Source organism: Mangifera indica, chromosome 19 (assembly GCF_011075055.1).
Source record: "Mangifera indica cultivar Alphonso chromosome 19, CATAS_Mindica_2.1, whole genome shotgun sequence".
Classification (NCBI taxonomy): domain Eukaryota; kingdom Viridiplantae; phylum Streptophyta; class Magnoliopsida; order Sapindales; family Anacardiaceae; genus Mangifera; species Mangifera indica.
Window position 1 is genome coordinate 8,466,191 of NC_058155.1, and position 13,443 is coordinate 8,479,633.

Below are 13,443 nucleotides of genomic sequence, written 5' to 3' on the forward strand. Positions count from 1 at the left end.
CCGAAGAGGTGAAAAAAACTCTAAGTTTGGGGGGAGGAATGTGACTTTTCAAAACTGTAAAATTTTAAACAGAGATGAAGTTGTTAGTTTTTAAAACTTGAGGGAAAATAAATAAATTATATATTTTTAATAATATTATTAAAATGATGATTTTATCATTATTTATAATTGAAAATTTTAATAAAATATGGCATATGGGTGGGATTGTGAATTTTTGAAAGTTGGCTAGTGGGAGTTTACCTTGGGTAGAAACAAGTGTTTTGGCCTAAATTTTATTAAATTGGCCACCAACATAATATGTGCCTTTAAAATATTTATTTAAAAAATAAAAGAAGTAATTGTTTGTTGTATAAGATAATTAAAAAAATGATGATAATAAGAAGTCAAATAACTATTCTACACCCAAACTTTGATGAATTAATGATTTGTTACCTTTTAAGTTGGCCAAAAGACTTTTTCCCACCCAAGGTTTATCCCATTCCCAAACACACACCTGTGGGGTTTCAAAAATCTAAACATCCACCCATGAGATGTTAAACTTAACTAAGACAATTAGTTATAAAAGTAAAATCGTTATTTTACTACTAAACCATAAAACCCCCCTTAGTTTGAAAAATTAATAATTTTTCTAGGATTAAATTTTGAAAAATTCATTTTCCCTTAAGGTTTTAAAATCCTCATTCCATTTTCCAGCAACCGACTCTAGCTGAGCCATCTTCTTCCTCCCTTGTCAATGATGGACGATAGCAGCTCACCAACACAAATTGACAACTAATGCAACCAGGACAACGAATCATTCGTCATCTAGAAGATGAATCATCTTATTTGTCTTGACAATAACGAAGACGAATCGTCTAGATGAAGACGAATGATTTGTCTTTGTCTCATCTTTGTCGTTGTCAAGATGAATAAGACGATTTGTCTTCCAAACGATGAAGAATTCATTGTCCAAACGAAACTTTCGTTATCCTAGCTATGCTAATCACCGAATTATGTCGGTGAGGCTCTATTGTCCATCGTTAATGGAGGAGGAAGAAGATGGCTTGGCTGGAGCTAGTCGTCAGAAAATGAAATGAGAATTTTGAAACCTTAATGGAGAAAAGTAAATTTTTTAAAAATTAATCCATGGTGAAAATTGTTAGTTTTTTAAACTAAAAAGAAAAAATGATATAAACTTTTAAGATTTTAAGATTTAATGATAAAATAATAATTTTATCCTTAATAATTAAAAAAATTAATAGGATTTGGATGGTGGGTGTGTATTGCAAATGTGTGTTTAGGAAAGCGCTAAACCTTGGGTGGGAATAAGTCTTTTAAGTTTGAAAATTCTATTTTCCACTCATCCGCCAGGGACGCTGAAAACAATGAGCTTCTTGTCAGGTAGGAAGGAGGAGATGGTTGTGGTGGAGTTTGCTGCTGGCTGGGTCCAAGTAAGAGAGAGAAGCATTAGAGAGTAAATTTAATAAATTTTATTAACAAATTTGACCGAAAGATGAAAAAAATGAAAATTTTAAACTTGAAGGATGAAAAGTCGCTGTTTCATCAAAGATAGGATGAGAAATAGTCATTTGGCCCAATAATTAAAGGAAAACACCTCCAAAGTTGACACATACAGATAGAGTTGCAAATTAATAAAAGAAGATATGTCCGAAGTCCAAGTTACGTATGAGATAGAATATTATTTCATGTCAATCAAAAGAAAGATAAAATGTTTTTATATATTAATCTACATACTTTGAGCGAATTATCATGTTGATCAGAATCCAACTCAGATGGCAAAAAGGCATATGAGAACAAACTCTAGAAGTTAAAGTCAATTCATATATATGAACTGAAGTAATATGAATATCCATGTATCTCTCTCGATGTTGATATTGATTAGCAATAGGCCAGGAAGTTATTTTGATCAAGCATCTGTGTGTATGCATGCATCCATGCAAATTGGTTTATGAGATTACAACATAAAAGCAGATGAATAGGAAAGAAATGAAAATGGAGCTAAAGCGGATTTGACATGACCCAAAAAAAAAAAAGACTATCAGAGAATGCATGAGATATCTTGCAGTATATGTCGATTGCGAAACTATCTATTAACCAAATCGTAGAGGCTTCATTTCCTAACACATATTTTGATCTCGAAAGTATTTGAAAACTACGGATAGCTTCAGTGGTCATCGTCTTATTTCAAATGCTTTCAAATTATCGATGTCTACGCATGTGTATTCTAAATTTGCGTGTAATAATTAATCTGAATTTCACATTATCTGTGAGACAATCTAACATCAAACTATCATGAGACAGACAAATAACTAAATTCACAAATTTGCAACTACTATACTAGATAAATGAGGGTTTCACTTTGTTATGGTCCATCACTATTTAGATCCAAGCTAATTCATCTAAGATCTTTCAAGGGAGTTTATGTTATTTAAACATTAGTCTTTCATAGGAAGACTCTTTCATTTCATTACTCAAGCTAACTCTTGGATCTATAAAAAGTCATTTTTTAATCATAAATAGTAACAATATTTTATAATAAAAATTCACATCTAGCCAATAAAATTTAAGTAACGAATATCTTATTAAAAAATAATTGTTTTATTACATAAATACAATGATACTTAATAATATGTTATGCACCAGTTAATAATAAGAAGAAGAAGCTAGCTGATATTTTGATTTGATTATTGTATGTGGAATTTTTTTTTGCACTACTACTATTATTATTTTTTGCAACGAAGAATTTTATATGAATAGATATATGGCAATGTCTGTTTCGCCCCCTCTATCCCTAGTTATAGTTTTCTTTGGCTCTTCCCCAGCATTAAATTTCATCTTATTATATTATGTGCAAGGCCAAAAGACTTAGTCCCATCCTAGGTTTAATGTATTTTTAATCTTTTATCCGTGAATTTTTAAAAACTCGAATGTCTGTCCGTCATTCAATTTCTATTAAAATTTAGTGTTAAATAGAAGGATAAAATCTTTATTTAATAAAAAATTAAGAGAATTAAAATTTTATCTCTTTTTTCCACCTTAGTTTTGAAAATTGATAATTTTTCTCTGACCTCATATTTTCTAATTTTAAAAAGTGACCTTCTGCCCCCCCTCCCCCCCAAACCCTCTTCTCTAGGGTTTCATACGTTTCAAGTTTCTCTTTTGCAGTTGTCCCCCAAATTTTTTGAAACTTTCAATCCCCCAATATATTTTTTGTTTGTTGCCCTTCTTCAGCCGACCTTTCTCCATCCAAGCGTTGTCATCATTTTGTTCGTCAACAACATTGAAAGAGAGACAAGGAAGAGAGGATACAAAAGCGCAAAGCCTTTTGTCTCTCTCTTTGCAGATCTTTTCTTTGATGTAGCACAAAGAGTTCATGTAGGTTTTCATTCATGATTTCATGGTCTAGCGATGAGACTTTTGTTCGTGATGCACACCAGAGAAGTTTGCTAGGTTGTCAGCCCCTTCTAGTGCGATCAAGACTCACAAAGAAATTAGCACCAAGGCAGAGACGAACACCTCTGCATTTATGTGGCCTCTCTTCCTTGTCTCTCTCTCAGTGTTGTTGATGAACAAATGATGGCAATGGCTCAGACGAAGAGAGGCAACCAGAGACGAAGGGAGAGGTGGCCAAAAAAAGGATAGTTGACAAGAACTATATGAGGGGAGGGGGATTTCAAAATTTTTGGGGGTTAGCTGCAAAAGAGAAACTTGAAAAGTATGAAACCCTATAAGAGCGGGTGGAAATGTTATTTTTCAAAATTGAAAAATATGAGGTCAAGGGGGAAATCGTCAGTTTCAAAAATTAAAATGGAAAAAAAGATAAAATTTTAGTTATTTCAAATTGTTTATTAAATAACAATTTTATCTTTTTATTTTACATCAAATTTTAATAGAAGTTGGATAATAAGTAGATATAGGGGTTTTTGAAATTTCATGGATAAAAGTTTTAAAATACATTAAACCTTGGGTGGGAATAAGTCTTTTTGGCCTATGGGCAATTATCAATGTCACAACCCAAATCATAGAAGTGCTTCAGCGTACAGAAACTTCTCTTTTTGGTCATTCTTTACACTCAGCTTTTGTATATATATAATCTTCCGTGTTTTGGAAAAAGAGAACAGATTGAAGTATTTAACTCTTATTTTATGTTGTTTTTCATGATAGAATAATGTCTATGAATAAACAAGATGATCTGATAGTTAGATTAGAAACAGAGTATGTAATTGAAAAAAGAAAGTTTCACTTTTCATTTTCTACCCAAAAAAAAGGCGTGTGCGTTATAATATATAAAGGAGGGTGATCAATGAAGCAAAAAACAGTCAAAAGCTGGGAGATACTTACAAAATACTTTCAATACCTCTGTATTGGGAGCCAAGGAGCAAAAGAAAAGGTGTTTATTTATATTATCATGTCAATGGCCTTGTGATCAATCAAACTTAATGGACTGGTCAAAAGAGCAAAGTGGATATATATGTGTATCTCACTCTGTCAACAATCTTTGTTCATATGTAATGAAAGGAAAGCGCAAAATGAGTATCTCCTATTCATTTCAAAGTGCTGGGAATAAAGCTATACTTTTGCGTCAAAGATTACTTGGGTGAAAAAGTATACAATATATCATATCAAAATTATATTCAAAGAAGAAAGTTTGTTTGAATTTTACTTGCACTAAGGGCAGTCATTGTCTCAAAAGAGCTGCTATCTTCTTTAGAACAAGCGCCACACCCATCCGAGGAGATAATCTAGGTAGAGTTTCCTGAAAGAAAGATTTTCAGTGAAATGAATAAGATGATGGGTTCTTTGAATGATCACCTCCAAAACATTGACCTTATGAATTCATAGATATTAAAAACTAAACTTGCGCTTCTAGTATTATGCTTAACTAAGTTTTTCTGGCATTTCGAGTCACCACATTGATGTCCTCACTAGTTATTGATCTCTATTAAGTAGTTTGTGCTTGACAGTCACAGGGTTTCATTCATTAAAACAAAATTTAGGTTGTTTAGAATCACAATACCAAATGATAAATGTATAAAGCACAGTAAGGCATGCAAATTCAAGAGCGAAAAGCAAAACATGAGAGGATGAAATGAAGCATTGACTTGATATCAAGCCCAATTCGGAAACAATAGAGTACATATGGACTGTTGCTGCCTCTTTTTTTTACGCAAAAACAAAGTCCTTTGATTCCTTTCCCGTGATTTTAAAATAGCCTCTCGGCAGGGATCATAATCACATAAATGAAAATATTTTCAACAGTAATCATACTTGACAAGAACAACAGGACAAATAGAACCTCTAATAAAAAAAATACATGTTCTGATGCAAGATGGAGTCTGCAGAGGCATTCCCATCAACATTTATTGTCTATATTAGCTCACAAATCACTATATTTATTGCAGCTCAGCATATGCCTTACCTTGCGTTGGAGTATTAATTGAACTCCATTGAATCTCAATAGTAAACTAGTTAAAACCAGCTATAAGAACCCATACAACATTTTTGGGGCATCTCAAGTTTCGTATGGCATATTTCCTATTTAAAAAAATTACCAGATAGTTTGAATATCTAGTGATTTTTCTAAAGTTGACGGGAATATGAAAGATATGAATTAGCAAAGTCCTCCATTAGACAGATTGGCCCAAGCCCAGAATGCAGATATGACTTCCCTCCCATTTTTTCAGATCATCTAATCAAAGTGTAAGTCATGCATTGTTCCAGTTAATTTTCATCTTGATTTCCTCTGTCCAGAACATCTATGTACATACGATTAATCTGTAGAAAAAAGTCACCATGACATCAAAATCCTGTAAATCAGAGCCTAAACTGCTGGAATTTGATGGTAGATAGAACCTTCTCCAAAGGCATATGTTTAAGCGATCCTTCATCTTCATAATAGTTCAACGTAGCAAGCAAGCCATATGAAAATTGGATTCCTATTCATAATGGGAACAGTTGCTTTGGACAGGGAGACAGGCCAAGAAATGAGCATAATTAGAATATAATGATCACTATCTGAGAATTAAGATTTAAGATGGTGGGCATGCTTACTTTCAAGATTAACATGGAATTGCCACTGATAAGCTCCTTTATCAGAGAAAAACTAGCATCAGCCTAGAAATGCATTATTAGGATGTGTCACCAAGTTCACACTTTCTTCACTACTTTCTAATTGCTTTTCACTCAGATTGCCAAATACGTTCAGTGTAGCCAAATGTAAAAGTCAAATGTCAATTCTAATTTGCAGTGCTCGTTTATGTAGAGGACTCCTTAATTATAAGGACCTCAAACACAATTGAATATCAATAACACAAGTCTTAAAGCATTTGCAGAAAACCAAAGGCAATACACAGTAGGAAGAAAGAAGATTGAGACAGGGAAAACAGAATATAACTGGCAATTATTATCTTTGATATTTTACCAGTATACTTTTATATGCTATAGTTTTACACAATTTTTTATTATTACAAATTTTAGGCAGAAAAATTTCTTCTCCTTGTAATGAGAATTATTCTATCTTTCCCACCCCCATTTATGCATACGACTCAATTCAACTAATTTGAATGGGTATTCATCCCTTATTAGATATAACAGTAGATTGTATTGGGTCAATTCTAGTATAGTTTGTTGTATTTAAAAGTTAAGTTATGTTTAGGCCCATCATGCCTAAGAGTTAGATGATTCATAATATTTATATATTTTACATATTTTTTTATTGTTTATCAATTTATTAATTTTTTTATTCTTTTAATGAACATTGTCTAACTAGTCTATGAGCCTTGACCTAAGACCTATAGTATAGTTTGTATGACCTTTGGGGTCCGTTTAGTTAAGAGATTTAAAGATTATCTTAATAATCTATCTTTTATTACTTTAATTATTTTTATTTGGTTTGCAAAGTAATCTTTTATTATCAATGGTGTGTGAGAGGTATATCATGATAATCGTAATTATTATTATTATTTTATCCTTACTTATTAATTTTTTAGGACAAAATTATCCTCAATATTTAATTAAAATAATAAATAATATAAAAAACATTTTTATACATATTAATTTTTTATATAATAAATAAAATAATATATTAATATTTTTTTAGTACTTCTAATCAAACAAAATAATTATTTATATATAAAAATTTTACAAACATAACTAAATATAATAATAAATTTATTACTAATAATTTTTAAAATAATTTATCTTCAAAATAATTGTAATAAAACATCCTCTAACCAAATGCCGCCTAAGCTTTATATGACCGGCAATTTTACCAGTTATGATTCCGTGAACCATGCCAAAAATTGGGCCTGGGCTGCTGCTTCAAATGCAACAGCTGCAAAACTGAAACGGTAATGCAGATGCCAAGCGACACGATACTAAACTGTGCTACTCTAGTAATTGGTCACTACACTGACTTCCCTCATCTCTGCTTTCCTGTGTCGGCAAAGAGATTGCTCAAATAGTCTAAAAAAACTGCTGGAAAAGAGAGTAAAATCTGATAGAAAATCTGGCAAGGACTTCCGGTGAAAAAGAAACCAAGGCAAAATCCTTGCAAGGCCGACGTAGAGAGAGAAGATTGGTTGTTTGAAAGAGCTGTGCATGAAAAAAAAAAAAAAAAACCTCTAACCCATTTTTAAAATTGAGGGGTACAAGAGTAAAAAGATTTTTCGCCTTATTAACTCGACTAGTTTGTGATTAAAGCCAAACAGACAGAACAAACTCTTCTTTTGGTCGTAGCAGTAGTGATCCCTAGCCTATCATTTATCTCTTCATTGGTTGTTCGTTCTTCTTTTTTAGTTTCTCCAATGTCTGGCATCGTCGGCTTAGCCATCTGTTATTCACAATGTTCAAGATTGTGCTAGCCATCGTGTCTGATCGAGTTCCTTGTTTGCAAGATCTACCACTTGTGTGTCATTTTGGTAAAAGTCACTGTCTCACTTTTACCCAATGTTCTTACACTGTTCGGCTACTCTGGAACTTCCTCACCTTGATATATGGGATTCGAGGATGGGATTCTACTCATACCTGGATGTTGTTTTTACTAAATTTAAGTTAATAATAGAAAAAAAAATTTCATGTTCTGTTTTATTTTATTGTTTATTGTTTGCATAAGATCACAACTCTAACATATACCTTCAACAATATCCTACCACCCAAAATTCCGGCCACCATCCACTGAATCTACCATTCAAAACAAACCTAAATAAAAACCAATCTCTACAAAAACACTAAACCCATATCAACTATCAACACATCCCCATCAACAAATGCAAACCACGGCCATCGGAAAACTCAAAATCCTACAATCTCAGTGCAGTCGGTGGTCATAGTAGCTGCCTTGTGAGGCTCCTCACAAGGCCATAGTTGCGTCCTTCTTTGAGTCGTCTTTTGGCCACAACTACAGAATCACAAGGCGGCAACTATCTGGCTCTTGCAATGGTGGGGTTACTATATATTGGGCACTAAGAAGCTGGCCCCTCTGGCGTGGCTGCTATCTTATTGAAAGAGAAAGAAAGATCAGGAGCCAGAGGGGAAGTGAGAAAGGAGAAGAAGAATGAGAAATGAGGTGGCGATGAAGAATAAATAAACTGACGATTGGCATACTTTTGAGTATATAAATTATATATCATTTTATAATTAAATAAAATTTTAAATTAATCATAGAATAATATTTGATTAAGAACTTATCCTTTCACAAAATCTTTAGGAAAAAAAAAGGGTTTTTTTCTTTCTGCAATTTATTGACCCAACAACGAGCACTCACATTTTTTTTTAAGTAATGAGAGACTATTTAAATTGAATTATTTTTTAAAGTTAAATCAATCACATCGAACAGGAAAAATTATATTAATTAACTTTAAAATTATCAAATTAAATTACTCAAAACTATAATCTTAATATACCATCGATTCCTAAAAATTTGAGTCTAAACTCTTCACTTTAAGGAGGCGTTTGGTTCTTGGATTTTAAGATTACCTTGGTAATCTATTTTTTATTCCTTTGTTTGATTTGTCAGTAATAAAATATTACAGTAATCTTCTATTACCAATACTGACATGGGAGGTAATATAGGTGGTAATATGATTACCACCTTCACCTTAGGTATTTAAAGATTACCAAGGTAATCTTGATTTTATTATAATTATATTATTATTTATTAATTTTTTGAGACAAAAATAAATTTATTTTTAATTAATATGATAAATAATATAAAAAATATTTTAAAATAATTATATTCAAGGGCATTTAAGTAAAATAATTTATTAATAATCTTTTATTACCTTTAACCAAACATAATAATTATTTATACCTATCAAATTTTATCAAACATAGTAATAATTTATATCCAGTAATCTTCTAAGTAATCTATCTTCAAGGTAATCTTTCTATTTTGGTAATAAAACATTACCCAAACTAAACGCCCCCTAAAAGATTATTTGGTTGAAGGCTAATAAAGATTATTATAATACTTTATTTTTATTATTTATATTATTTTATTTAGTTTTTTAATAATAAAATAAAATAATAATATTATTTTATTAATACTAATGTGACAGATAATATAAGTAAATATCTAATTACTATCTCCCTCTTAAGTACTAAAAAAAAAACAAAGTAATTTTGATTTTATTATAATTTTATTTTTATTTCTTAATTTTCAGGACTAAAATACGCTTACTTTTAATTAATATAATAAATTATATAAAATATATTTTAAAATAATTATATCTAAAATATTTAAGTAAAATAATATCTTAATTTTCTTATATAAATTTTATTTAAACATAATAATTATTTATATTTATTAATTTTTATCAAATCTATTAATTTTTATTAAATTTTATCAAATATAACAATTATTTATATTTAATAATCTTTTAAATAATTTATCTTTAATTTTAATTTTTTTATTTTTATAATAAAATATTATTCAAATCAAACTTTCTTTAAAACCTTACTCGATTTGTCACGGACGCCCGCTCCGTGGTCTCCGTTAGGGTTAGATTTGAGCCAAGCTAAGCTCGGCTCGTAGCCAGCTCAGGCTCGATTCGGTCTATTTATGGTCGGTTTGAGTTCAGCTCGAGCTCAACTAGAGCTGAACTCAGCTCGGCTCAGGTTCGACTTGTTTTTGACTCAACTCGTTTACGGCTCAGTTCAGCTCATTTTTCATATTAAAACGACATCATTTTGTGTATATATATGGATTAAAATAACATCGTTTTGTATAAAAAAATTTTAAAAAATATCTACCAAGCCAATCCGAGCCAGTTCAAACTCGGTTCGAGCTCGATCGAGTCGAGCAGAGTCTGACTCGTTTCAGGCTCGAACCGAGCCCTAGTCTCGGTGCACCCGTTCCAGGCGTTCTTGTACTGTATATGCTATAAATTTTATATGATTTTGTTTGTTGAGATTTGAGATTGCTCAGCATTGTTTCAATTTTTTTTTATTTATAAAATATTCGTTATCAATTTGTAAATCCGATCATCATATTCATTCAAACATCATCAAATTTGAACTTGTAATAATTCAACTTCCAGAGTCAATGGCTCTTCAATTTTAAGAATATCTACTTTTCGATCTCCCGTTTCATCTACCTAACCATGGCTTCCATCTCCCAAAATCTCCTCCTGATACTCACAACAGCAGCCCTCCTTTCTTCAACACAACAGCAACATGTACAAGAACCAGAAGCCATAACTCGCTTCAAACAATACTTACGATTCAAAACCGCCCACCCTAATCCTAATTACACCGCACCCGTCTCCTTCCTCATCACCCAAGCTCAATCCATCGGCCTCCAATTCAAAATCCTCGAATTCGTCCCCAGCAAACTCCTCCTCCTCTTAACTTGGCCGGGCTCCGACCCTTCTCTCCCTTCTATACTCTTCAACTCCCACCTCGACTCCGTCCCCGCCGAGCCCGACAAATGGACCCACTCTCCTTTCTCCGCCTTTCACTCCCAAGAGACCGGCCAAATCTTCGCCCGTGGTGCCCAGGACGACAAGTGTATCTCTATGCAGTATCTCGAAGCCATCCGCAACTTGAAACTCATTAAAAAGTTCCAACCGACCAGGACCGTCCACGTGTCCTACGTCCCGGACGAGGAGATTGGGGCGGTCGATGGGATGGCGAAGTTCGTTGAATCGGTGGAGTTTCGAGAGCTGAATGTGGGGTTTGTGATGGACGAAGGACAAGCTTCAACGAACGATGAGTTTAGAGTGTTTTACGCCGACAGATCGCCTTGGAATTTGAAAATTAAAGCCGTGGGTTCACCGGGGCATGGCTCTAGGATGTTCGATAACAGTGCTATGGAGAACTTGATGAAGAGCGTTGAAATGATCACTACATTTAGAGACACCCAGTTTGATGAGGTTAAGGCTGGAAAAGCGGCGAATTCCGAGGTTATTTCGGTCAATCCGGTTTATTTGAAAGCCGGGACGCCATCACCAACAGTGAGTATTTGAGTCAAACCTAAAAAATAAAACTGGACTTCATCTATGCCAGTCCAAATATGCAAAAGATATTCTGGTTAAAGCCAACATGCAAAACTCAAAGCCCTGCAACAAAATTGGTATCAATGTTTGATTTTGTGAAGATGATGTTAATTGTTTGTGTAGGGCTTTGTAATGAACTTGCAACCTTCAGAGGCCGAAGCCGGGTTTAATATCAGGTTGCCACCAACAGCTGACCCCGATCTTATGCGGAAGAGAATTGCAGAAGAATGGGCTCCAGCGACAAGGAACATGACTTATGAGGTTAGTGTTGCGGTTTCATCAATTTGGATTTTGTACATGTTAATGTGGATATCGAAATCAAAATGATTTTTTTTCTTAACTGATGGGGTTTATGTAAATTGAATGTTAAAATATGTATACATAGTTTTGTTGTATTTATTTTTGTGGTGAACTTCGAACAATTTGCATCACTTTTATGGGAAGTGGTTTATTTCTTTATCAACTGCCTCCTAAATAGTATTTACATGATTTTAAACACTCTGTGAAGTTGGTTGATTTCAATTTTTTAAGTATACTATTTTCCTCCCTTTGTTTTCTCTGTAATTAACTGGATCTAAATGGAAGTTTGTGTTATTTACTCATATTACGACAGATAATTCAGTTAGGACCATTAAGGGATTACAAGGGGCGCCCTCTAATGACCCCAACAAATGATTCAAATCCTTGGTGGTCCGTTTTCAAGCAAGCTGTCACAGCAGCTGGAGGAAAAATTGCAAAGCCTGAAATTTTGGCTTCAACTACTGATGCACGATACATGAGACAGCTAGGGATTCCCACTCTTGGTTTCTCTCCAATGTCAAATACTCCTATCTTGTTGCATGACCATGATGAGGTTTGTCTGATTGCCAATCTATCTTTACGGTGCCCTTTCCATCTAGTGCTGATAGTGTTTCCTACCTTATTCTATCTTGCAGCATCTGAAAGATACTGTGTACTTGAGAGGAATTGAGATATATGAATCTGTTATCAGCTCTTTGAGTTCTTTTGTGGAAGCAGCTCAGGAAGCTTCTCAATAGACTCGTCATTCAGACGTCTCAGTATTTGTTAATGGGGAGGGTTTGATCCATAAGCTCAACTTAATCTGGAGGTGTTTTCCCGATTAGTATGGTTATGCTTGCACTCCCCCCAAATTGTTATTCTTGTAACATTATATGATTTGGTTGCTGTCTAGATCTTAGATAACAAAAATTGCTCTATTGGCTACTGCAGAATTGTCTGCTATAATTAATAATAGCATTAGTTCATCCTTCAGCAGTTTATGTGTCATGTTATGATGTCCTTTCCAGAGGACATCCTTAAGTAATATGAACTTGACTATCGTTCCTTCAGCATGATGACACATATGAATTGTGATGCTACAATTAGTATGCACTTGCACATCAACCCTACCGATACCTGTATAATTGATCCGAATTGCTTGTGTACTGTTAGGTACCTGGAGAAATTTTGGCAGCAACTCCTCTGTATAATCATACTCTCAGCAGAGAAAATTATGTAACTCACACTTCTGTAATTTTTATCCCAGCAATACAGTAATGGTTTCTCTACTCTTTCTTCTCAAGCAACCACAACACAACTCAATTCATCAATTCAAACAATAAACTCAGGTTGGATAAAACAGTGCAAAAGTTGATCAATACAAATTCATCATTTCATTCTGGAAAATGGGTGCAATTTACATCAGTTCGTTACACCACTTGATTCAACAAAATAAGAAAAACAAAGAGCTGATCAACTACAAACAGAATGAAAATCCCAGCAAATTTTCAGGAAATTCGAGAGGCCTAGATCTCTCCCCTAAATCTCCACTTTTCCTTCTGAATTTTCTGATGTCCTCCACACACATGCTTTCTTCTTTTTGTTGTCCATAACAGCCAAGTCTCCTCCTGCAGTGACACATTTCTCCTCTGGTTTTGGTGGTCTAGAC

At 33.3% G+C, this 13,443-nt stretch overlaps 1 protein-coding gene across 1 annotated transcript; it reads left to right on the forward strand.

Annotated features, from left to right (window-relative positions):
• Positions 1-10,398: 10,398 nt before the first annotated feature.
• On the forward strand, positions 10,399-12,844 carry LOC123203623 (aminoacylase-1-like). Its single transcript, XM_044620064.1, has 4 exons — positions 10,399-11,453; positions 11,619-11,756; positions 12,109-12,348; positions 12,431-12,844. The coding sequence occupies exons 1-4, from the start codon at positions 10,602-10,604 to the stop codon at positions 12,530-12,532; spliced, it is 1,332 nt and encodes a 443-aa protein (XP_044475999.1). The 5' UTR covers positions 10,399-10,601; the 3' UTR covers positions 12,533-12,844.
• Positions 12,845-13,443: the final 599 nt, after the last annotated feature.